This window comes from Brassica rapa, chromosome A02 (assembly GCF_000309985.2).
Source record: "Brassica rapa cultivar Chiifu-401-42 chromosome A02, CAAS_Brap_v3.01, whole genome shotgun sequence".
Classification (NCBI taxonomy): domain Eukaryota; kingdom Viridiplantae; phylum Streptophyta; class Magnoliopsida; order Brassicales; family Brassicaceae; genus Brassica; species Brassica rapa.
In genome coordinates this window covers 7,785,535-7,808,721 of record NC_024796.2, presented here as the reverse complement: position 1 = coordinate 7,808,721, position 23,187 = coordinate 7,785,535, and the positions used below count along the sequence as shown (strand labels likewise).

At 34.6% G+C, this 23,187-nt stretch overlaps 10 protein-coding genes and 1 pseudogene across 12 annotated transcripts; 10 read left to right on the top strand and 1 right to left on the bottom strand.

Annotated features, from left to right (window-relative positions):
• Positions 1-289: 289 nt before the first annotated feature.
• Positions 290-1,206, top strand: LOC117131830. The gene has a single exon (XM_033284628.1). It carries the CDS (start codon positions 706-708, stop codon positions 1,069-1,071), a length of 366 nt encoding a protein of 121 aa, XP_033140519.1. The 5' UTR covers positions 290-705; the 3' UTR covers positions 1,072-1,206.
• A 988-nt stretch (positions 1,207-2,194) lies between these two features.
• LOC117131828 lies at positions 2,195-3,502 on the top strand. Its single transcript, XM_033284625.1, has one exon. The coding sequence runs from the start codon at positions 2,472-2,474 to the stop codon at positions 2,835-2,837; it is 366 nt and encodes a 121-aa protein (XP_033140516.1). The 5' UTR covers positions 2,195-2,471; the 3' UTR covers positions 2,838-3,502.
• Positions 3,503-3,922: 420 nt separating this feature from the next.
• Positions 3,923-4,871, top strand: LOC117131827. Its single transcript, XM_033284624.1, has one exon. It carries the CDS (start codon positions 4,117-4,119, stop codon positions 4,603-4,605), a length of 489 nt encoding a protein of 162 aa, XP_033140515.1. The 5' UTR covers positions 3,923-4,116; the 3' UTR covers positions 4,606-4,871.
• A 518-nt stretch (positions 4,872-5,389) lies between these two features.
• On the top strand, positions 5,390-6,975 carry LOC117131829. Its single transcript, XM_033284626.1, has one exon. It carries the CDS (start codon positions 5,997-5,999, stop codon positions 6,360-6,362), a length of 366 nt encoding a protein of 121 aa, XP_033140517.1. The 5' UTR covers positions 5,390-5,996; the 3' UTR covers positions 6,363-6,975.
• Positions 6,976-8,527: 1,552 nt separating this feature from the next.
• Positions 8,528-10,233, top strand: LOC117131931. Its single transcript, XM_033285123.1, has one exon. The coding sequence runs from the start codon at positions 9,571-9,573 to the stop codon at positions 9,934-9,936; it is 366 nt and encodes a 121-aa protein (XP_033141014.1). The 5' UTR covers positions 8,528-9,570; the 3' UTR covers positions 9,937-10,233.
• Positions 10,234-10,978: 745 nt separating this feature from the next.
• Positions 10,979-14,261, top strand: LOC103849116. Its single transcript, XM_033285124.1, has one exon. The coding sequence runs from the start codon at positions 11,323-11,325 to the stop codon at positions 11,686-11,688; it is 366 nt and encodes a 121-aa protein (XP_033141015.1). The 5' UTR covers positions 10,979-11,322; the 3' UTR covers positions 11,689-14,261.
• Positions 13,240-14,261, top strand: LOC103849119 (annotated as a pseudogene).
• On the bottom strand, positions 13,950-15,440 carry LOC103849118. Its single transcript, XM_009125930.3, has 4 exons — positions 15,080-15,440; positions 14,606-14,744; positions 14,410-14,495; positions 13,950-14,318 (listed from the first exon to the last, which is right to left on the bottom strand). Exons 1-4 carry the CDS (start codon positions 15,344-15,346, stop codon positions 14,175-14,177), a joined length of 636 nt encoding a protein of 211 aa, XP_009124178.1. The 5' UTR covers positions 15,347-15,440; the 3' UTR covers positions 13,950-14,174.
• Positions 15,441-15,670: 230 nt separating this feature from the next.
• LOC103829357 (glutathione S-transferase T3-like) lies at positions 15,671-18,604 on the top strand. Of its 3 annotated transcripts, XR_004455395.1 has the most exons (3): positions 15,671-16,493; positions 16,599-16,667; positions 18,128-18,604. XR_004455395.1 is itself a non-coding variant. In XM_033285121.1 (2 exons), exon 2 carries the CDS (start codon positions 17,151-17,153, stop codon positions 17,928-17,930), a length of 780 nt encoding a protein of 259 aa, XP_033141012.1. In that variant the 5' UTR covers positions 15,671-15,888; positions 16,080-17,150; the 3' UTR covers positions 17,931-18,604. The 3 variants fall into 3 exon arrangements, 2 of the variants coding, with proteins under 2 accessions (XP_033141012.1, XP_033141013.1); XM_033285121.1 differs by having other exon boundaries at positions 15,671-15,888; positions 16,080-18,604; XM_033285122.1 differs by having other exon boundaries at positions 16,599-18,604.
• Positions 18,605-19,156: 552 nt separating this feature from the next.
• On the top strand, positions 19,157-20,425 carry LOC103852262. The gene is made up of 2 exons (XM_033284270.1): positions 19,157-19,760; positions 20,037-20,425. Exons 1-2 carry the CDS (start codon positions 19,157-19,159, stop codon positions 20,423-20,425), a joined length of 993 nt encoding a protein of 330 aa, XP_033140161.1.
• Positions 20,426-20,922: 497 nt separating this feature from the next.
• LOC103852066 (phytolongin Phyl2.2-like) lies at positions 20,923-22,991 on the top strand. The gene has a single exon (XM_009128957.3). It carries the CDS (start codon positions 21,436-21,438, stop codon positions 22,201-22,203), a length of 768 nt encoding a protein of 255 aa, XP_009127205.1. The 5' UTR covers positions 20,923-21,435; the 3' UTR covers positions 22,204-22,991.
• The last annotated feature ends 196 nt before the right edge of the window (positions 22,992-23,187 follow it).

The following is a 23,187-nucleotide window of genomic DNA, read 5'->3' as shown; positions in this document are numbered from 1 at the left end:
TGTTATTTTTTTTATTCCCGGGACAGTTACTTCCTTTTTCTCGTTCTATTATCATATTCTTCATTACATTAGCCATGTAAATACAACAAGAAAATTATGGCAACAACGCCTTGGTACTCTATTTAATTTTAACCAAATTCTTCAGTGCCATTACAGCATGCATCAACATCTGCTTAACTTCCATAAAACATTACGACCTTGCTTATATAGATTCTCAATACCTACTTATTACAACCTACTTGTCCTGATGTCCCTCAAACAAAAATTTATTCACCATAAGAAAATTAGAAACCAGCTGCTATTTTACATGCGGTTTTCCTAAGAAGAAATATTTAAGGTTAATCATCTTAAGGCTGAGACACATTCACAGATGTTAAAACAAATATCAAAAACAATATAAAATAGTGGGGGTCAAAAGAAACTTTCAATATTCTCTTTGATAACGTATATATGACCATACAATAGTTATATTGGTCAACTCAACTTCATGAAAGAAAGTGTAACTCAAAATACATTAACCTAAACATGAGTTTCATTTTGAAAGAAATTCTAAAACTGATACATTACATTCTCTTTAATTTATATGATAAAATTTTGTATCCTCACCCTTTATATTCTTAGTATCTGTGCATATCAAAATCCATCCTAGCTTTTAAGCATAAACGAAATAAAAAGGACAAGGAAAAAAAAAGATTAACCAATAAGATGGGAAGCAAAGCTGTTGTCTCAGTCTACTTAATTATTTCACTGTGTGCTGCCATCTTTGTCACTCGTGGAGTAGCTCAAATGCAAAATCCGCAGGCGATTCCAGGACTTTTTCCACCTGGCTTAGTACCTATTGATCTCGTCAAATGTTGGTCGTCTCTCTTTACCGTCCAAGGATGTGTCCTGGCAATATCCAACTCATTTTTTTCTGGAAATTTTGAAAACATTGAAGCGGCATGCTGCAAGGTGTTTTCAACTTTAGATGCAAACTGTTGGCCTCATATGTTTCCTTTGAATCCTTTCTTCCCTCCTCTCCTCAAGGACAATTGTGCGCGTATCATCCCTAACTCCCCTGCACACAACTGAAAGGAACAATGATTGTTCGTCTACAGTTTTAGACTAGTATATTAGCTTCAATGTCTAAGTTTTTCATGTGTGAACTCAATTATTAGGAGAGCCCTATATTTACCTTTTCCTCAATAAAGTGAAATTTTAGCAATATCTACAACTCTTGTCAATGTGTCTTGGTCACATTATAGTTATATAATAACAAATACATCAACGAAAATGGGTTTGTTATCTATCCTCAGTTGGCTAACCATGTAAAATAACATATCGGAAATTAAAACTCAGAAAACACGACTCGGACAAAGATTGAAACATCAAACAAAGTCCTTTCAGATAAATTGGCGCAAAAGGGATTTAGAAGACTCAAAAGGTCGAAAAATATGTCCTAATCTTCCTTTCTCGTCAGTTTATGCAAGGGCAAGAAAAGATAACACATAACTCTAAATTAAAGCTGTTAATTTTAAATGGTTTGAATTTCACCCTAAGATTTTCTGGTCATAAAACCTTTAGATATTCAAAAAGAAAATCTGCTAACTATAAAAACGATAAAATAACACATAAGAGAAAAAGACAACTTTAGTTTGCTATCTTACATGTACATATATAAACTATGAGTTTTATTACAATACTGATATTAAAGAGTGGAAAAAGGATAAATAATTTTTTTTATAGAACTCACAAGTATAATATTAAGTTCCCATTCGTCTAGCTTTGTTATTTTTTTTTATTCCCGGGACAGTTACTTCCTTTTTCTCATTCTATCATCATATTATTCATTACATTAGCCATGCAAATACAACAAGAAAATTATGGCAACAACGCTTTGGTACTCTATTTAATTTTAACCAAATTCTTCAGTGCCATTACAGCATGCATCAACATCTGCTTAACTTCCATAAAACATTACGACCTTGCTTATATAGATTCTCAATACCTACTTATTACAACCTACTTGTCCTGATGTCCCTCAAACAAAAATTTACTCACCATAAGAAAATTAGAAACCAGCTGCTATTTTACATGCGGTTTTCCTAAGAAGAAATATTTAAGGTTAATCATCTTAAGGCTGAGACACATTTACAAATGTTAAAACAAATATCAAAAACAATATAAAATAGTGGGGGTCAAAAGAAACTTTCAATATTCTGTTTGATAACGTAAATATGACCATAATATAGTTATATTGGTCAACTCAACTTCATGAAAGAAAGTGTAACTCAAAATACATTAACCTAAACATGAGTTTCATTTTGAAAGAAATTCTAAAACTGATACAGTACATTCTGTTTAATTTATATGATAAAATTTTGTATCCTCACCCTATATATTCTTAGTATCTGTGCATATCAAAATCCATCCTAGCTTTTAAGCATAACCGAAATAAAAAGGACAAGGAAAAAAAAAGATTAACCAATAAGATGGGAAGCAAAGCTGTTGTCTCAGTCTACTTAATTATTTCACTGTGTGCTGCCATCTTTGTCACTCGTGGAGTAGCTCAAATGCAAAATCCTCAGGCGATTCCAGGACTTTTTCCACCTGGCTTAGTACCTATTGATCTCGTCAAATGTTGGTCGTCTCTCTTTACCGTCCAAGGATGTGTCCTGGCAATCTCCAACTCATTTTTTTCTGGAAAATTTGAAAACGTTGAAGCGGCATGCTGCAAGGTGTTTTCAACTTTAGATGCAAACTGTTGGCCTCATATGTTTCCTTTGAATCCTTTCTTCCCTCCTCTCCTCAAGGACAATTGTGCGCGTATCATCCCTAACTACCCTGCACACAACTGAAAGGAACAATGATTGTTCGTCTACAGTTTGGACTAGTATATTAGCTTCAATTTCTAAGTTTTTCATATGTGAACTCAATTATTAGGAGAGCCCTATATTTACCTTTTCCTCAATAAAGTGAAATTTTAGCAATATCTACAACTCTTATCAATGTGTCTTGGTCATATTATAGTTATATAATTACAAATACATCAACGAAAATGGGTTTCTTATCTATCCTCAGTTGGCTAACCATGTAAAATAATATATCAGAAATTAAAACTCACAAAATACGATTCGAACAAAGATTGAAACATCAAACAAAGTGCTTTCAGATAAATTGACGCAAAAGAGATTTAGAAGACTCAAAACGTCGAAAAATATGTCTTAATCGTCCTTTCTCGTCAGTTTATGCAAGAGAAAGAAAAGATAACACATAACTCTAAATTAAAGCTGTTAATTTTAAATGGTTTGAATTTCAACCTAAGATTTTCTGGTCATAGAACCTTTAGATATTCAAAAAGAAAAATCTGCTAACTATAAAAAAGATAAAATAACACATAAGGAGAAAAAGACAACCTTAATTTTCAATCTTACATGTACATATATAAACTATGAGTTTTATTACAATAATGATATTAAAGCGTGGGAAAAGGATAAATAATATCTTTTATAGAAATCACAAGCATAATATTAAGTTCCCATTCGTCTAGCTTTGTTATTTGTTTTTATTCCCGGGACAGTTACTTCCTTTTTCTCGTCCTATCATCATATTCTTCATTACATTAGCCATGCAAATACAAGAAGAAAATTATGGCAACAACGCCTTGGTACTCTATTTAATTTTAACCAAATTCTTCAGTACCCATTACAGCATGCTTCAACATCTGCTTAACTTCCATAAAACATTATGACCTTACTTATATAGATTCTCAATACCTACTTATTACAACCTACTTGTCCTGATGTCCCTCAAACAAAAATTTACTCACCATAAGAAAATTAGAAACCAGCTGCTATTTTACATGCGGTTTTCCTGAGATGATATAGTTATAGTTAATCATCTTAAGGCTGAGACACATTCACAGATGTTAAAACAAATATCAAAAACAATAGAAAATAGTGGGGGTCAAGAGAAATTTCAATCTTCTGTTTGATAACGTAAATATGGACATACTGTAGTTATATTGGTCAACTCAACTTCATGAAAGAAAGTGTAACTCTAAATACATTAACCTAAACATGAGTTTCATTTTGAAAAGAATTCCAAAACTGATACCGTACATTCTCTTTAACTTATATGATAAAATCTTGTATCCTCACCCTATATATTCTTAGTATCTGTTCATATCAAAATCCAGCCCAGCTTTTAAGCATAAACAAAATAAAAAAGACAAGGAAAAAAAAAAGATTAACCAATAAGATGGGAAGCAAAGCTGTTGTCTCAGTCTACTTAATTATTTCACTGTGTGCTGCCATCTTTGTCACTCGTGGAGTAGCTCAAATGCAAAATCCTCAGGCGATTCCAGGACTTTTTCCACCTGGCTTAGTACCTATTGATCTCGTCAAATGTTGGTCGTCTCTCTTTACCGTCCAAGGATGTGTCCTGGCAATCTCCAACTCATTTTTTTCTGGAAAATTTGAAAACGTTGAAGCGGCATGCTGCAAGGTGTTTTCAACTTTAGATGCAAACTGTTGGCCTCATATGTTTCCTTTGAATCCTTTCTTCCCTCCTCTCCTCAAGGACAATTGTGCGCGTATCATCCCTAACTCCCCCGCACACAACTGAAAGGAACAATGATTGTTTGTCTACAGTTTTAGACTAGTATATTAGCTTCAATGTCTAAGTTTTTCATGTGTGAACTCAATTATTAGGAGAGCCCTATATTTACCTTTTCCTCAATAAAGTGAAATTTTAGCAATATCTACAACTCTTGTCAATGTGTCTTGGTCACATTATAGTTATATAATTACAAATACATCAACGAAAATGGGTTTGTTATCTATCCTCAGTTGGCTAACCATGTAAAATAACATATCGGAAATTAAAACTCACAAAATACGATTCGAACAAAGATTGAAACATCAAACAAAGTGCTTTCAGATAAATTGACGCAAAAGGAATTTAGTAGACTCAAAACGTCGAAAAATATGTCTTAATCGTCCTTTCTCGTCAGTTTATGCAAGAGAAAGAAAAGATAACACATAACTCTAAATTAAAGCTGTTAATTTTAAATGGTTTGAATTTCACCCTAAGATTTTCTGGTCATAGAACCTTTAGATATTCAAAAAGAAAAATCTGCTAACTATAAAAAAGATAAAATAACACATAAGGAGAAAAATATAACTTTAGTTTGCTATCTTATATGTACATATATAAACTATGAGTTTTATTACAATAATGATATTAAAGAGTGGGAAAAGGATAAATAATATATTTTATAGAAATCACAAGCATAATATTAAGTTCCCATTCATCTAGCTTTGTTATTTGCTTTTATTCCCGGGACAGTTACTTCCTTTTTCTCGTCCTATCATCATATTCTTCATTACATTAGCCATGCAAATACAACAAAAAAATTATGGCAACAACGCCTTTGTACTTTATTTAATTTTAACCAAATTCTTCAGTGCCATTACAGCATGCATCAACATCTGCTTAACTTCCATAAAGCATTACGACCTTACTTATATAGATTCTCAATACCTACTTACAACCTACTTGTCCTGATGTCCCTCAAACGAAAATTTACTCACCATAAGAAAATTAGAAACCGGCTGCTATTTTACATGCGGTTTTCCTAAGATGAAATATTTAAGGTTAATCATCTTAAGGCTGAGACACATTCACAGATGTTAAAACAAATATCAAAAACAATATAAAATAGTGGGGGTCAAAATAAACTTTCAATATTCTGTTTGATAACGTAAATATGACCATACTATAGTTATATTGGTCAACTCAACTTGAAAGTGTAACTCAAAATACATTAACCTAAACATGAGTTTCATTTTGAAAGAAATTCTAAAACTGATACCGTACATTCTCTTTAATTTATATGATAAAATTTTGTATCCTCACCCTATATATTCTTAGTATCTGTGCATATCAAAATCCATCCTAGCTTTTAAGCATAAACGAAATAAAAAGGACAAGAAAAAAAAAGATTAACCAATAAGATGGGAAGCAAAGCTGTTGTCTCAGTCTACTTAATTATTTCACTGTGTGCTGCCATCTTTGTCACTCGTGGAGTAGCTCAAATGCAAAATCCTCAGGCGATTCCAGGACTTTTTCCACCTGGCTTAGTACCTATTGATCTCGTCAAATGTTGGTCGTCTCTCTTTACCGTCCAAGGATGTGTCCTGGCAATCTCCAACTCATTTTTTTCTGGAAAATTTGAAAACGTTGAAGCGGCATGCTGCAAGGTGTTTTCAACTTTAGATGCAAACTGTTGGCCTCATATGTTTCCTTTGAATCCTTTCTTCCCTCCTCTCCTCAAGGACAATTGTGCGCGTATCATCCCTAACTCCCCTGCACACAACTGAAAGGAACAATGATTGTTTGTCTACAGTTTAGACTAGTATATTAGCTTCAATTTCTAAGTTTTTCATGTGTGAACTCAATTATTAGGAGAGCCCTATATTTACCTTTTCCTCAATAAAGTGAAATTTTAGCAATATCTACAACTCTTGTCAATGTGTCTTGGTCACATTATAGTTATATAATTACAAATACATCAACAAAAATGGGTTTGTTATCTATCCTCAGTTGGCTAACCATGTAAAATAATATATCGGAAATTAAAACTCACAAAATACGATTCGAACAAAGATTGAAACATCAAACAAAGTGCTTTCAGATAAATTGACGCAAAAGGGATTTAGAAGACTCAAAACGTCGAAAAATATGTCTTAATCGTCCTTTCTCGTCAGTTTATGCAAGAGAAAGAAAAGATAACACATAACTCTAAATTAAAGCTGTTAATTTTAAATGGTTTGAATTTCAACCTAAGATTTTCTGGTCATAGAACCTTTAGATATTCAAAAAGAAAAATCTGCTAACTATAAAAAAGATAAAATAACACATAAGGAGAAAAAGACAACTTTAATTTTCAATCTTACATGTACATATATAAACTATGAGTTTTATTACAATAATGATATTAAAGCGTGGGAAAAGGATAAATAATATCTTTTATAGAAACTAGATTTTCTAACCGCGCTACGCGCGTATAAGATATTATATGTATTTTTTAATTCTAAAAAATAATATATAATATTGTATTACATTATTTAAAAAATATAAAATAAGACTACATAACATAAATATATTTTATAAATTTTCTTTGTGGAAACAATTATGTTATTTGATTGTTGTACTTGATTCACATATTTGCATAGATATTTGTGATAGATGAATAACTATATTTTTATTATCAGTAAATAATATATATTTATTATATAATATAAAAAAATGAAATTATTTATTTTTTAAACAAAGTTGTCACATGTTGGAGATTCAGTTATAGACATATAATATTCGAAGGAGACATTTTTACAGTTATCAATCTTCTTAACAGTCAAGAAACAAATCTGAATATCAAAACAATATCTCATACGATCTTTTTGTGGAATAATTGCTCAGAAGAAATTGAATTTAGGCATAAAAAAGGACTGGAAATAATGTGCAGATGTGTTATCTAAGTCAGCTTTACAAAGTACTACTATTCATAGTTCATATATCATTTAAGTCCATCATTTCTTAAACATCTTGAAATAACTGATGCTAATTAATAATAAACTTTTGGCTGAAAAAAAAATCAAATTTGTCTAATTATCGCTTAAATATTTTATTAATATTGTCTAAGAAGCTTTCAATTGATATAATAGTTTAATTTTTATTTGTTTTTTTGTTAATTTTAGAGTTTTTTGTATTTAAGATTTTTTTCCATAGTAAGCTTATATTTCTTTCACATAATATATATATGTCATAAAAATTACCATTAAATCAGTTTTACTTATTTATTATTTTGTTTTTAATGAAAATACACTTTTTAAATAATTTAATTTAAAATAAAATTATATATTAATTTGTTATATTCTAACAATTTGATTGATTTAATTAATTTGTTTTGGTGGATAACTTATAAGTTTTCATATGAATTGGGGAAATCAAGCTTATGTTGTTATATTATCTTTATTTGTGTATATGGAATATATATATAATGCTAGTGTAATAAAGAAAGAACATTATTTTTTTGTAACTTCAAAAAGATACATTATTACAATTTGAAATTAATCAAAATTTAATAAAATCATAATTAAATAAATCTAATTATTTTTTTCTATCTTCTTTAGTTGGATTCTCATGAAAAGAAATCGATTAGTTAAATAAATATTTCAAAATTTGTTGTGTTATTGTTTTGTCTATAAATTACAAAATTTATTGAATTGATATATTTAATTATCGCACCCTTAAATAATATTTTATTAAGACATTAGGGAATTATGTTTTGAGTTGTTTTGCCAAAATTGTACAAAAATCTATGTTTTTTCATATTTGTCACGAAAATTTATATGTTAAACTTACTTTTACAAAATTCTTAACTTTTTCACGAAAACAAAAATCTATGTCTTTTCATATTTGTCAATGTTCTCACACTTTCAAAGAATATATTATCTTAGTCACTTAGTTATTTTTTTTTACAAAACAAAGTATCGGAGTCTTGGAAATTGAATCCATATTATTGTAAATGTACATAAGAGTGTGATTACATATTTAGTGATTCTTGTATATGTGTCCAAAAAAGTTTCAATGGCTTAGTGGTATTTGTCCTATATTTATGTCATACTAACCCGGGTTCGATCCTCTCCTTTACATTGTTTTTTTATTTTTTACGAAAAAATAAATGATATGACGTGGCAAATTCGAGCTCTCTGATTGGATGATTTTTTGTGCCTATGTGGACACTCTAAAAGGAGCTTATATCCTCCTTTTAGTATAGTATAGATCACAAGCATAATATTAAGTTCCCATTCGTCTAGCTTTGTTATTTGTTTTTATTCCCGGGACAGTTACTTCCTTTTTCTCGTCCTATCATCATATTCTTCATTACATTAGCCATGCAAATACAACAAGAAAATTATGGCAACAACGCCTTGGTACTCTATTTAATTTTAACCAAATTCTTCAGTACCCATTACAGCATGCATCAACATCTGCTTAACTTCCATAAAACATTACGACCTTACTTATATAGATTCTCAATACCTACTTATTACAACCTACTTGTCCTGATGTCCCTCAAACAAAAATTTACTCACCATAAGAAAATTAGAAACCAGCTGCTATTTTACATGCGGTTTTCCTGAGATGATATAGTTATAGTTAATCATCTTAAGGCTGAGACACATTCACAGATGTTAAAACAAATATCAAAAACAATAGAAAATAGTGGGGGTCAAAAGAAATTTCAATCTTCTGTTTGATAACGTAAATATGGACATACTGTAGTTATATTGGTCAACTCAACTTCATGAAAGAAAGTGTAACTCTAAATACATTAACCTAAACATGAGTTTCATTTTGAAAAGAATTCCAAAACTGATACCGTACATTCTCTTTAACTTATATGATAAAATCTTGTATCCTCACCCTATATATTCTTAGTATCTGTTCATATCAAAATCCAGCCCAGCTTTTAAGCATAAACGAAATAAAAAGGACAAGGAAAAAAAAAGATTAACCAATAAGATGGGAAGCAAAGCTGTTGTCTCAGTCTACTTAATTATTTCACTGTGTGCTGCCATCTTTGTCACTCGTGGAGTAGCTCAAATGCAAAATCCTCAGGCGATTCCAGGACTTTTTCCACCTGGCTTAGTACCTATTGATCTCGTCAAATGTTGGTCGTCTCTCTTTACCGTCCAAGGATGTGTCCTGGCAATCTCCAACTCATTTTTTTCTGGAAAATTTGAAAACGTTGAAGCGGCATGCTGCAAGGTGTTTTCAACTTTAGATGCAAACTGTTGGCCTCATATGTTTCCTTTGAATCCTTTCTTCCCTCCTCTCCTCAAGGACAATTGTGCGCGTATCATCCCTAACTCCCCCGCACACAACTGAAAGGAACAATGATTGTTTGTCTACAGTTTTAGACTAGTATATTAGCTTCAATGTCTAAGTTTTTCATGTGTGAACTCAATTATTAGGAGAGCCCTATATTTACCTTTTCCTCAATAAAGTGAAATTTTAGCAATATCTACAACTCTTGTCAATGTGTCTTGGTCACATTATAGTTATATAATTACAAATACATCAACGAAAATGGGTTTGTTATCTATCCTCAGTTGGCTAACCATGTAAAATAACATATCGGAAATTAAAACTCACAAAATACGATTCGAACAAAGATTGAAACATCAAACAAAGTGCTTTCAGATAAATTGACGCAAAAGGAATTTAGTAGACTCAAAACGTCGAAAAATATGTCTTAATCGTCCTTTCTCGTCAGTTTATGCAAGAGCAAGAAAAGATAACACATAACTCTAAATTAAAGCTGTTAATTTTAAATGGTTTGAATTTCACCCTAAGATTTTCTGGTCATAGAACCTTTACATATTCAAAAAGAAAAATCTGCTAACTATAAAAAAGATAAAATAACACATAAGGAGAAAAATACAACTTTAGTTTGCTATCTTACATGTACATATATAAACTATGAGTTTTATTACAATAATGATATTAAAGAGTGGGAAAAGGATAAATAATATATTTTATAGAAATCACAAGCATAATATTAAGTTCCCATTCTTATAGCTTTGTTATTTCTTTTTATTTCCAGGACAGTTACTTCCTTTTTCTCGTCCTATCATCATATTCTTCATTACATTAGCCATGCAAATACAACAAGAAAATTATGGCAACAAAGCTTTGGTACTCTATTTATTCATAACCAAATTCTTTAGTGCCCTTACAGCATCCATCAACATCTGCTTAACTTGCATAAAACATTACGACCTTACTTATATAGATTCTCAATACCTACTCATTACAACCTACTTTTCCTGATGTCCTTCAAACAAAATTTTAGTCACCTTAAGAAAATTAGAAAGCGGCTGCTATTTTACATGCAATTTTCCTAATATGATATAGTTTAGGTTAATCATCTTAAGGCTGAGACACATTCACTGATGTTAAAACAAATATAAAAAAACAATAGTGGGGGTCAAAAGAAACTTTCAATCTTCTGTTTGATAACGTAAATATGAACATACTGTAGTTATATTGGTCAGCTCAACTTCATGAAAGAAAGTGTAACTCAAAATACATTAAACCTAAACATGAGTTTCATTTGAAAAAAAATATAAAACTGATACTGTTCTCTTTAATTTATATGATAAAAATTATCACCCTATATATTCTTAGTATCTGTGCATATCAAAATCCATCCCAGCTTTTAAGCATAAACGAAATAAAAAGAAGAAGGGAAAAAAAAGATTAACCAAGAAGATGGGAAGCAAAGCTGTTGTCTCAGTCTACTTAATTATTTCACTGTGTGCTGCCATCTTTGTCACTTGTGGAGTAGCTCAAATGCAAAATCCGCAGGCGATTCCAGGACTTTTCCCACCTGGCTTAGTACCTATTGATCTCGTCAAATGTTGGTCGTCTCTCTTTACCGTCCAAGGATGTGTCCTGGCAATCTCCAACTCATTTTTTTCTGGAAAATTTGAAAACGTTGAAGCGGCATGCTGCAAGGTGTTTTCAACTTTAGATGCAAACTGTTGGCCTCATATGTTTCCTTTGAATCCTTTCTTCCCTCCTCTCCTCAAGGACAATTGTTCCCGCATCATCCCTAACTCCCCTGCACACAACTGAAAGCAATAAAGATTGTTTATCTACAGCTTTAGACTAGTATATTAGCTTCAATCTCAAAGTTTTTCATGTGTGAACTCAAATATTAGGAGAGCCCTCTATGTAGCGTTTCTCAATAATTGAAATTTTAGCAATGATTATTTTTAAAATTTATCTTCTTTTGAATGTGTCTTGGTCACATTATAGCTGCATAATTACACATACATCACTGAAAACAGAATTGTTATCTATCCTAAGTCAGCTAGTCATGTAAAATATTACAACAAAAGTTAGAACCCACACAAATACGCTCTAACAAGATTGAAACACCAAACGAAGTGCCTTCATATAAATTGACAAATGGGATTTAGAGGTCTCAAAACCTCGAAACAATTATATCTATATCCGCTTTTGCTGTCGGTTTATGCAAGAGAAAGAAAAGATATCACGTAACTCTAATTAAATATAAAAGATATCATGTAACTCTAATTAAATATATTAATTTAAAATGGTTTAGACTTCACCCTAAGACTTCTGGGCCTAGAACCTTTATATGCAAAAACGAAAATCTGCTAACTATAAAAAGATAATACAACACATAAGGAGAGACACTTCTTTAGTTTGTTAACTTACACGAAAATATATAGAATGTGAGCTTTATTACAATACTGATATCAAAGAGTTTCATAAGCATAACTTTTTTTTTTTAACTTACAAGCATACTATTAAGTTTCCACTCGTATAGCTTTGTCATTTCATTGTTTACCAGGACAGTTATTTCTTTTTCGTCGTCCTATCATTATATTCCTCATTATGTTAGCCATGCAAATACAACAAGAAAATGATGGTATACAAAGCTTTGGTATTTTGCTGACATATATATACGAGAAATCAGGATGTTACAAATCATCTCTATTCACAGAGCATAATGCCTCCGTTACGCACCATGATAGGTTTCATGACGCCTCTCGAATCAGAACGGAGATGTCATACCAAGTTCTGATACCACTTGTAACACCCCGAGCGCTCATCGCTAATGGGCCATCCACATCTGTTTACTCGGACTGTGGGTCCCATCCGTGCAACAACTGGAGGCTTGAAAGTCTTGTTTACTAACTCTGCAATCACCACATGACCTTTTTCCGTGTTTTGATCTCACTCACACGATGTCGCGGATCTATTTCGGATAACTCACCCATCTTTCCACTATTCCAGCTCAAACACGTTTAACTTTGGAATTCTAAACGGATATGTGCCCGAAAAAATAAATACACTTTAGTGATACATAGGTAACCAAATCATTTCTCCTAATCATTTCTATATATCATAAATCGCGATTTTACAGGTATATTAGTCAGCTCCACTTGATGTAAGAAAGTGTAACACGTAATACACTAAACCTAAACATGAGTTACATTGTGAAACAAAGTTAACTGATATGTTCTCTTTAATTTATCTGATAAAATTTTGCATCTTCATCCTATATATTCTAAATATCTGCGTATATCCAAATCCATCCAAGCTTTTAAGCCTAAACAAAAGGAAAGGACAAGGAAAAAGAGATTAACCACGAAGATGGGAAGCAAAGTTGTTGTCTTAGTCTACTTAATCTTTTATCTGTGTGCTGCCATTTTTGTCACTTGATGAGTAGCTCAAATGAAAATCCGCAGGCGATCCCAGGAGTTTTCTTTCACCTGGTTTAGTACCTGTTGATCTCGTAAAATGTTGGTTGTCTCTCTTCAATGTCCAAGGATGTGTGTTCGCAATCTCCAACTCATTTTTTCTGGAAATTTTGAAAATGTTGAAGCCGCATGCTGCAAGGCGTTTCAACTTTACATGCAAAATGTTAGCCTCAAATGCTTTGGTTAATCCTTTCTTCCCTCCTCTCCTCAAGGACAATTGTACGTTTATCGTCCCTAATTCCCTTGCATAAAACTGAAAGCAACAATGATTGTTTATCTATATTTTTTGACTAGTTTATTAGTTTTTAATGTGTGGGTTCAAAATTTTCGGGAGCCTGTGTTGTTTTTCTCAATAAGGTTAAATTTTGGCAATGTATTCTTTCCGGAAAAAAAAAAGACGAGAGAATTATCTACAACTCTTGTCACTGTATCTTTGTCAAATTAGGTAAGTAATATAATCACAAAATATTTTTGAAAATGGATTTTTATTATCCATCTCATGTCGACTTCTGATGGACAAAAACTATGGTTTGAGAGGCCTCAAAACGTCAAGACAGTTCTAATTTGTATCTGGTCTTTTGGTTTATGCAAGTGAAAGAAGGAAAAACAACATAACTCCAAATAAACTTGCTTAAGAGAAAAAGATAGATTAATACAAATTTAACAACCATAAGAAAAGATAGCTTAATACATAAGAATAAAAATTCAATTCAGATAACTTTCTGTTTTTTTTTGTGTTAGATGAATGGTCTCGATCATATCAGATACATCTCCAAGCTAAATTTCTATCCTCAGTAGAACCAGAGAACGAGAAGGCAAAAACAAGTTCTATTGATTCTTTTTAGTAGTGGGAGTGAATGATGACGATGATTTAGAGCTCTGAATCTGATCATCTTTAGATGTTTTGATTATAAACAGAAGCGTCTCCACAAGCATCGCCAAAACTAGTCCAAGTATCCCACCAGCAGCACTCTGAAATCCGAAAACACAATGATTCAAAAAGCACACTTAATCCTGAAATCTTTCCAGAATTTGACAAAATGATTTGACAAACAAAACATACCAAAGCGGGGTTGCGGTTGAACAAAGCTCTGAAGGAAGCGTACCCAACCAAATATCCAGTGAACATGGTAAGACCAACGTGTAAACCTATAGAAACGAGTTTTCAAACAAAAAAAAAAAAAAAAATCTTCAGTGACCTATTTGTGTAATACATTTTGGCAAGAAAAGTTATCAAGAAGTGAGTAAAAATGATTTACCAAAACCGAGCTGGTCTTTGTAAGAAGAGAAAGGCTCTTCGACTTGTTTCCTAGGTGTAATATCTTTAACAAGCTCGGCATACTCCTTCCTCTCTGCTATGTCTCTCAGCTTAAGCAATCTCAGCTTCAGTTCTTCACTCTACCAAGAACAAAAATCAGATCAAATTAAACATATATCTCACAAAGAAACCAAAAGCATCCTCGAACGCATTCAAACATAGAAAGAGTAACGATCATTTCCTTAATTATGCTTCATTACTCCCATTAATCAAACAGAAATGCATACATATTTGGATTTCATTATGAATCAGACAAAACACAGCTGTGTTCATCCCTATCAAATTATGATTCCTTCATTGTCGGATTGTCCGAACAGAATCTAACTAGGCCAATTTTCGCCGGATTCTAGCCCAGCCCCAGAAAGATAAATCGAAATTGGATTAAAATGTAAAAATTCGAGCTTTCATATACTACCTTTTCTCTCGGTTTGGGACTGGTGAAGACGAAACCGGAGCCGGAGAAAAGTCCCAACAAGTCCGGTCGGGTCGAAGGATCGGATCCGGTCCATATAGCGCGGAGCAATTTGTACGGGACGGTGTTCCTTGAGCGCAGATCAGAAGCGATATCTCTGAGCTCCTCGGAGAGACGATGATCATCGCAGGCCAACGTGAGAAACGACCGCATCGGTTCAGTGGCGGAGAGGATCAGGCCAGAGGCGTTTCTCGGGTCGGGTTGATCCATAGTTTGATCGGATTCAGACGGGTTTCAGTTTCTTCGCTAGTTATAAGGCCATGTTTCTCACGCGCTCTGGAACATCTTGTGGTGGAAATCACGCGAGAACAGTAACACGTGAGACGTGGGCTCCGTTTTGGGCTTTATTGAATTCGATGGATCGGGTCGGGTAATCCGGTCGAAAAGTAGTAAGCATCTCTTACGAGTTACGTGGAGTTAGACCATCCGCATCAGCGGTTTAAGAGGGTGTCATGGGCTCGGGATCTTAGGCCCGCGCAATTAAAAAAAAATGTAAAATGGGTATTTATCGCTGAACCGGGCCTTAGTTATGAACCCGTAAGACGCGAGGTCAAGCCACGCGTCACGCACGGATTGGCTGGTCGTTTCCGCGTTGACGTTGTGGAAAGACGGGATCTCGTGTGATTCCATTCATTTCTTTCCTCTCTCAAAAAAGCTAGGGTTTCATCCCTGCGGCGATCTTCGGTGCGACGGCGAATTCCGTAGCTTTTGGCCATCAAATCGACGACGGTCTCTGTTCTCGACGCTGTAAGGTGAATATATAGTTGATTAAATATGGATTAGAGTTGATTTGGGGGTTTTTTCGAATTGCGAATTGTGTGATTCAAAATCGATTTGGGGTTTTTTTTCTTAGGGTTCTTAATCGATAAGGGAGTTCGATTGAGAGTTCGTTTAATCATATTCCATCATTATTATGTGCTAATACTATCGATTTGTGGCACAGATGGATCCGGGTGAAGAGAAAAGAAATTCAAAGAGGCAAATCGATAACAACAACATGTTAGGGTTCGTGGCCGATTCAGAGTACGGGATTCCAAGAAAGTGTCCATGTGGTGGGAGAATTATTGATGAGGTTAGACGGAAGGACGAGTACGACACAAATCCGGGGAAGCGGTTCTTCACCTGCATACACCACGAGGTTATCTTTTTTCCGGTTTGATTATCGTTTATGGGTTTCATCAAGTACAAGTATCTGATATTTTTTAATGTTGTAACCAAGGCTGATGGGTTCCATTATCGTCAGCCTTGGGTGATAGGTGTGCAGGAGGAGATCGAGAGGTTGACTAAGCGGGTGGTGGAGGCTGAAGACGTCATGAGGGGGATGTGGAAAGTCACTAAACAGATTGAGACTCTGGAGGTTAGTGAACTTTCTTTGCTGTTTCATTCCTCTTACATGTTTGATTTTAGTTATGTACTTCTTTAAGCGTGACTAACACTATTTTTTTTATGTTTCCATGTCCAGGAACAGGTACAAATCCTCTCTGGACAGGTGGCTGACCTGGAGAAGGTTTGCTTCGAATGAAAAGCAAAGGTAAGAGTCGACATAACTGTAGAGGTTGTTTGCAATTGCTTGTTTGAAAAACTTGATTGCTTTATGTCTGTTCGAAATTGTTAATGTATATTTAAAAGTAGAACTAGAAGTAGAATTTTAAAAAACGAAGCTCATTTGTTTAACCGTGGAAAAAACCAACTTGAACACACAAATATATTAACACGTAACCAAACCTTAAACTACAACGATAACTAGATGTCTAAGTAGAACTTAAAAGTAGGTATCATTAATTATATTCTGGTTGTTGGTTGCTGTTATGAATGTTCGATAGTACTAAGCTGTAGTTAATTTTGGTGAGTGATTTGATGTGTAGTTACTGCTTGTAACAACTTCTAATGGCTTTTGTAATGAATGTTTGGTAGGTAGAGTTTGTTTAATTGTTCACAAACTAGTTTATAAACATAGCAAATCCGCCACTCCAAACACAGAAACATATAAACAACAAACCCAACCTAAACCACAATGGACCCTTTCTCCTTTAATCCTCCCGGGTTTGTTAACCTTTTAGCTTCGCAGAGGAGTCTACCAATAGACGTTGACTCTGCTGAGGCAGCTGCTATCTCTCCCGGGATAGTGAAACCAGTGGAAAGGAGAAAGTGGGTACGCAAAGAAGACCTCGTGCTCATCAGCGCTTGGTTGAACACGAGCAAAGATCCGATAGTCAGTAATGAGCAGAAGGCAGGAGCGTTTTGGAAGAGAATTGAAGAGTACTTCAACTCAAGCCCTCAGCTCATTGGCGCCGTTCCTAGAGAATGGAGTCAATGTAAGCAGAGGTGGGGAAGGGTAAATGAGCAGGTGTGCAAGTTTGTGGGATGCCACGAAGCGGCTTTGAAGGAGCAAGCCAGTGGCCAAAATGAGAATGATGTCATGAAGGCTGCCCATGACATCTTCTTAAATGACTATGGTGCCAAGTTCGTACTTGAGCATTGCTGGAGGGAGCTCAGGTTTGATCAGAAATGGCGATCTTTCTCCTGCTCCAAAGATGGTGGGAAGGAGAAACGGAAGGAAGCATGTCCGGAGGTGGTGGCTGACGATGCGGAGGTTAGGCCTCCGGGTGTTAAAGCGGCGAAACGCAAGAAGCACGGGAATGAACACGCTTATGATCAAGTTCAGAGTATGCTAGCTATGAAAAATAGCATTTCCAAACAGAAAATACTTGAGCGTCTCCTTGGCAAGAATGAAGACACACTTTCTGATGCAGAAGTGTGTCTTAAGAAAAAACTAATCTCGGAAATGATATGATTTGGTGAGTGCCTTGAATTTGCTTGAATATTAGAGGTCTAGATTCTGTTTAGGTTGATTGGCTTAGGTTGTGAATATGTTCTATATCTTTAATCTCTTTTCTTTACTTGATTGAATAATTGGGCTTGTTAACATGTTAAGCTTTATTGAATATCTTTTAGTGTACTTGCTTGAATCTGTTTGCTTTTCTTTTGCAGGACAGGGAGTGCAGGTGACGGTTTGGAGGTCACGGGTGTTGGAGCTCACGGGTGTTGGATGTTTGCTGGCTGTTTGTTTCACGGGTAGTTTGACTTTAGTCACGGGAAAGTGTACCATTTTGTTTCTGGGTACACATAATATGTAATATGTTCTGAACTTGTATCACGGATGCTCTTATCTCATTTTCTAAACTCTCTATATAATGTCGATGTATGAACTCTCTTTCTATGCACCTCTCTAAGAATAGCTTTCTATGCACCTGGCTTTCTATGCACCTCTCTATTTATGTATCTAAAAAGATAAACCTCTTCTCTTCTCCTCTATCACTCAGTCAAACGATGAAGCCATCTCCATCTCAGTAAAGACGCGCTCCATCTCCATCTCAGTAAAGACGCTCTCCATCTCAGTCAAACTGCCATACGGGCAACTCAAACACACAAACAAGGTAATGCCAAAAAATATATGATTATGAAAAATAAAAAGATTATGCAATATAAATGAAACAAATAATATAGGATTATGAAAAATAATTGATTAAGAAAAATTTAGAATTATGAAAATAAATGATTATGAAAAAATAGGATTAAGAAAAATTTATGATTATGAAAAAATAGGATTAAGAAAAATTTATGATTATGAAAAAAATAGGATTATGAAAAATAAATGATTATGAAAAAATAGGATTATGAAAAATAAATGATTATGAAAAAATAAATGATTAAGAAAAATAAATGATTAAGAAAAATTTAGGATTATGAAAAATATAGGATTATGAATAATAAATGATTAAGAAAAATTTATGATTATGAAAAAAATAGGATTAAGAAAAATTTATGATTATGAAAAAAATAGGATTATGAAAAATAAATGATTATGAAAAATAAATGATTATGAAAAATAAATGATTATGAAAAATACATGATTATGAAAAATAAAAATGATTAGGGAAAATATAAAAAAATTGATGGAGTTACAAACCCCCTACTTGCCTTTTGTAGGAAGGAAATCATAAATAAATTGCTTGACAAATGTCTTCCTCATCAAGTGATGAAGTTGATGAAGCTTTAGACGAAATAGTCGACCAAGTAGTTGACAATTTCATCGACGCAATAGTTGATGGTCAAGGCAACAAGCCGAGGAGACGAGCTTATATCGAAAGAGATCGGGAAGTAGGACACAATCAACTATGGAACGATTATTTCAAGGAAAATCCTACATACCCACCGGAAATGTTTAGGAGGCGTTTTCGAATGAACAAGCCATTGTTCCTTCGCATTGTCGAACGTATAAGTAATGAAGTTCCATACTTTCAGCAAAGACGAAATGCTCACGGAAGGAACGGGCTATCTGCACTTCAAAAGTGTACGGCAGCTATACGTATGCTGGCATATGGTCAATCGGGAGATACATATGACGAATATCTCCGACTTGGTGACAGTACATCACGTTTGTGTTTGGCAAATTTCACTGATGCAATAATACAATTGTTTGGAGAAGAGTATCTACGAAAACCTACAGCCGAGGATCTTCAACGCTTACTCGATGTTGGAGAGGTACGGGGGTTTCCGGGGATGATAGGCAGCATCGACTGCATGCATTGGGAGTGGAAAAACTGCCCAACGGCTTGGAAAGGTCAGTTCACACGTGGTTCAGGAAAACCGACAATTGTCTTAGAAGCCGTGGCATCACAAGATCTTTGGATATGGCACGCATTTTTCGGCTTACCAGGTACCCTCAACGATATCAATGTTCTTGATCGTTCACCTGTTTTTGATGACATCTTACATGGTCGAGCACCTAAAGTTAAGTTCAAGGTCAACAACCACACTTATCGTATGGCCTACTATCTTACTGACGGAATTTATCCAAACTGGTCAACATTTATCCAATCCATCCCACTTCCTCAAGGTCCTAAAGCCGAGAAATTTGCAGAAAAGCAAGAATCCGCCAGAAAAGATGTCGAACGGGCTTTTGGAGTATTGCAATCGAGGTTTGCAATTGTTAAAAACCCAGCTCTACAATGGGACAAGGAGAAGATAGGAAAGATCATGAGAACTTGTGTCATATTGCACAATATGATAGTAGAGAACGAACGACACGGATACGCTCAAATTGATACTTCTGAGTTCGAGTCAGGAGAATCAAGCAGAAGTTCGAGGGTGACTAGGAGAGAAAGTATTCATGTCGGTGATATGTTAGGCATGCGCAGAGAAGTTCGAGATCCAGAGAAGCATGCTCGTTTGAAAGCTGATTTAATGGAAAATATATGGCAGAAGTTCGGTGACGAAAATGAATAAATAAGTTATGTATGTTAGAAAAATTTCTCATTTATGTAATGTACTTTTAATGTATTGAATAAAATGTTTTCATAATTTTAATAATATGTTTTAATATTTCATTCATCTTTTCTGAATATTTTAAATTTTTTTTTAAAAAATTAATATTATTATTTTATTCCTATGAACTCCTTCTTCGGGTTCACTAATGCAGAAAACAGCATATCCGAGTTCATAACTGTTCATGGGCCCACGAAAAAATAATAAAAAATGTTGGTGAACCCCAAAGAGGGGTTCACCAATGCTCATGCTCTTACTCTATCACGTAAATGGCTTAGTTGGACCATAGTAGTAGTCCTTTGGAATACTCGTTATTTGGATATTGTAGTTCGTATTTTAAATTCTTTTGTTTTTGTAACTGACGTAATTGAATTCTTGGCTTCAGTCTTTTATGACTCCATTCGAACTTGACATATGTTCAGGTTGACTTCAGTTAAGAATACTTTTGACTTCAGTTAATCCATTTTAGATGAACTCAGTTTAGATTGGGCTATACTAATATTTTAGGTACATATTAATTCAGATTTTTTAATATCTATACAGTTTATTTTTAAAAAGCTATTCGGATTTTTGGGTTTTCAAATTACTTTTTTATGTCGAATATTGATTCATTCGCCTATTTTACTGATAGAATCGGATTTTGAAGTTTGGTTTTTGGTTCGAATTCAATTTGATTGGTGGGTGCAGAATCACACGGCTGTAAAAGTTTGGGGACAATCTTGTAAATATGAAACTCCACGATGGTGGTTTGACAAAAAAGAGTCAGTACTATATTCTTCTTCTATTCTGCATCGTCTTCTCCAATTCCGCAAACCCTAGAGAAAAAAAACATAGAGAGAGAGAAAACAGTTGATAAGATTTCTAGAGAGAGAGAAAAAATCCTCTGAATCTCTCTAATCTCATCGCAGCATTTTTTTTTCCATTGTTGCGATACGAGATCCCCGAATGAAAACCTAACGATCTATTAAAAGATGATTTCGAATCCAAGCCTATTGTCGTACACATGCATCGCGAAAGGAACCGTCGTCCTCGCCGAGTTCGCTTCCAAGGAAGAGCCAGGAATCGAAGACGTGGCTTTACGATGCATCGAGAACACGCCTCCTCACCATTCAACGTTCTCCCACACAGTTCGCAATAAGACCTACACGTTCGCGATCGATGACGACTCCTCCTTGGTCTACTTCGCTATCACGGACGAAGCCATGGAGAAGCCTGAATCATTCCGGATCCTGAACCGGCTGAGATCGGCCGTTGATGGATCCGACGCCTTGATGGATCCTTCTCCGCGTTGTCTCCAAGCGAAGATGGATCCAGTATTCGCGGAGATCCTCGGTGGTGTGGATGTGGATTTGGAACTGGACATGGACTTGGTCGTGGCGAGGGAGAGTCGGAATTTGAGTATTGATTCGACGAAAGGGAGGAGAGCGGCTTTGATGCCGCTTCTGGGGAAGCCGTTGACGGCGTTGAAGAAGAAGAAGAGGTTGTTGCATGCGGATGATTCTGCTCACGTTGGTGTGGTCGATACGGCGTCGGAGAAGAAGGTTGATTTATGCGGGAACGGGAACGGTGGAGTGTTGCGCAAGGAACTGAGGAATGGGTTGTTGACGGATCATCATAAGGCGAAACAGATGTGGAAGAAACATGTCTGGGTGGTGCTGATGTTCGATTTCTGCATCTGTGCTGTTCTGTTCGGAATCTGGCTTTGGGTTTGTCAAGGTTTTCAATGTGTCAATGGGTGAAGTAATGTACATCTAATGTTTTCAATCTGCATCAACATTTTTTTTCACTTTCATTCTTTTGCGTCTTGGTTATTCGTTTTCTGGATCGAATCTGATCCCTTTTTTTTTTTTAATCTTCTTTATTTTTAAGATCACAGAATGTGTTGTTTACAGGAGGTTGACTCTCCTGGGTTTACATGTTAGTGATATGTTCATTGTACTGACAAGCAACATGTGTTTGTTGTATTGTATGTCTCTTTCTCGTTTTTCTTTTGTTTTGTATTCCCCCATAACTTGTCTGCTGTGTGATTGAACGTGGGTCGCACAATAATTGATGACAAATAATAGACAGTCACACATTAAATATTAGTACACTGCATCTATGGTCGGTGTATTTTAAAATTATTATTCCAAAAATGAGATTGGTTCCAGCAGTTAGATTTATGAATCTGTAACAGTCTATGGAAAACCTGAGCTATCATCCGCTCTCTCTCTGTAGAGAGACCTCCATTCACGATGCTTGCTGGACCGAATATCATAGGTTGGTGCTTGTGTTCATGACTCTGTGATACTGAAGCTCTACCTTCTAACACATCTTCTGCAAATGTGGCACAAGTGATTGGTTGCGCTGGTCTAGAGTACTGTACCCTCGCAGCAGCATCTCTGTGCCAGGTTTCAGCTTTCTTTATGCCATCATCAAGAGCATCCCGAGAAAACTCATCCTCTCCATTTTCTTAGTTTGCATATGCTTATCAAAGAGTCATTTGCCTTGTAAAGAAAGAAAGCAATACTTTCAACTGTTGTTCCTTGATTGGAGAGACTCTATTAAGCATTTCCATCATAGCAATAGCCTGAAATGAATCTTAACCATCAGATAAAGCCATACAACACATAAGATTTTAGCAAACAAAAATGATTTAGAAATAACACAGAGCGTAACAAAACAGAGGACGAACATCTCTCTCTCTCTCTTCTTCGCTGTCAACATCTGTAATATCTTCTTCT

Bases quoted from the DNA above. Each gene is read 5' to 3' on its own strand.
- LOC117131830 (XM_033284628.1), top strand. From the start codon at position 706: ATGGGAAGCAAAGCTGTTGTCTCAGTCTACTTAATTATTTCACTGTGT.
- LOC117131828 (XM_033284625.1), top strand. From the start codon at position 2,472: ATGGGAAGCAAAGCTGTTGTCTCAGTCTACTTAATTATTTCACTGTGT.
- LOC117131827 (XM_033284624.1), top strand. From the start codon at position 4,117: ATGATAAAATCTTGTATCCTCACCCTATATATTCTTAGTATCTGTTCA.
- LOC117131829 (XM_033284626.1), top strand. From the start codon at position 5,997: ATGGGAAGCAAAGCTGTTGTCTCAGTCTACTTAATTATTTCACTGTGT.
- LOC117131931 (XM_033285123.1), top strand. From the start codon at position 9,571: ATGGGAAGCAAAGCTGTTGTCTCAGTCTACTTAATTATTTCACTGTGT.
- LOC103849116 (XM_033285124.1), top strand. From the start codon at position 11,323: ATGGGAAGCAAAGCTGTTGTCTCAGTCTACTTAATTATTTCACTGTGT.
- LOC103849118 (XM_009125930.3), bottom strand. From the start codon at position 15,346: ATGGATCAACCCGACCCGAGAAACGCCTCTGGCCTGATCCTCTCCGCC. The intron at 14,745-15,079 runs GTAGTATATGAA...TGTTCTTGGTAG, and splicing joins GTCCCAAACCGAGAGAAAAG to AGTGAAGAACTGAAGCTGAG. The intron at 14,319-14,409 runs GTATGTTTTGTT...TTCGGATTTCAG, and splicing joins TCAACCGCAACCCCGCTTTG to AGTGCTGCTGGTGGGATACT.
- LOC103829357 (XM_033285121.1), top strand. From the start codon at position 17,151: ATGGACCCTTTCTCCTTTAATCCTCCCGGGTTTGTTAACCTTTTAGCT.
- LOC103852262 (XM_033284270.1), top strand. From the start codon at position 19,157: ATGTCTTCCTCATCAAGTGATGAAGTTGATGAAGCTTTAGACGAAATA. The intron at 19,761-20,036 runs GTCAGTTCACAC...CACTTCCTCAAG, and splicing joins CTGCCCAACGGCTTGGAAAG to GTCCTAAAGCCGAGAAATTT.
- LOC103852066 (XM_009128957.3), top strand. From the start codon at position 21,436: ATGATTTCGAATCCAAGCCTATTGTCGTACACATGCATCGCGAAAGGA.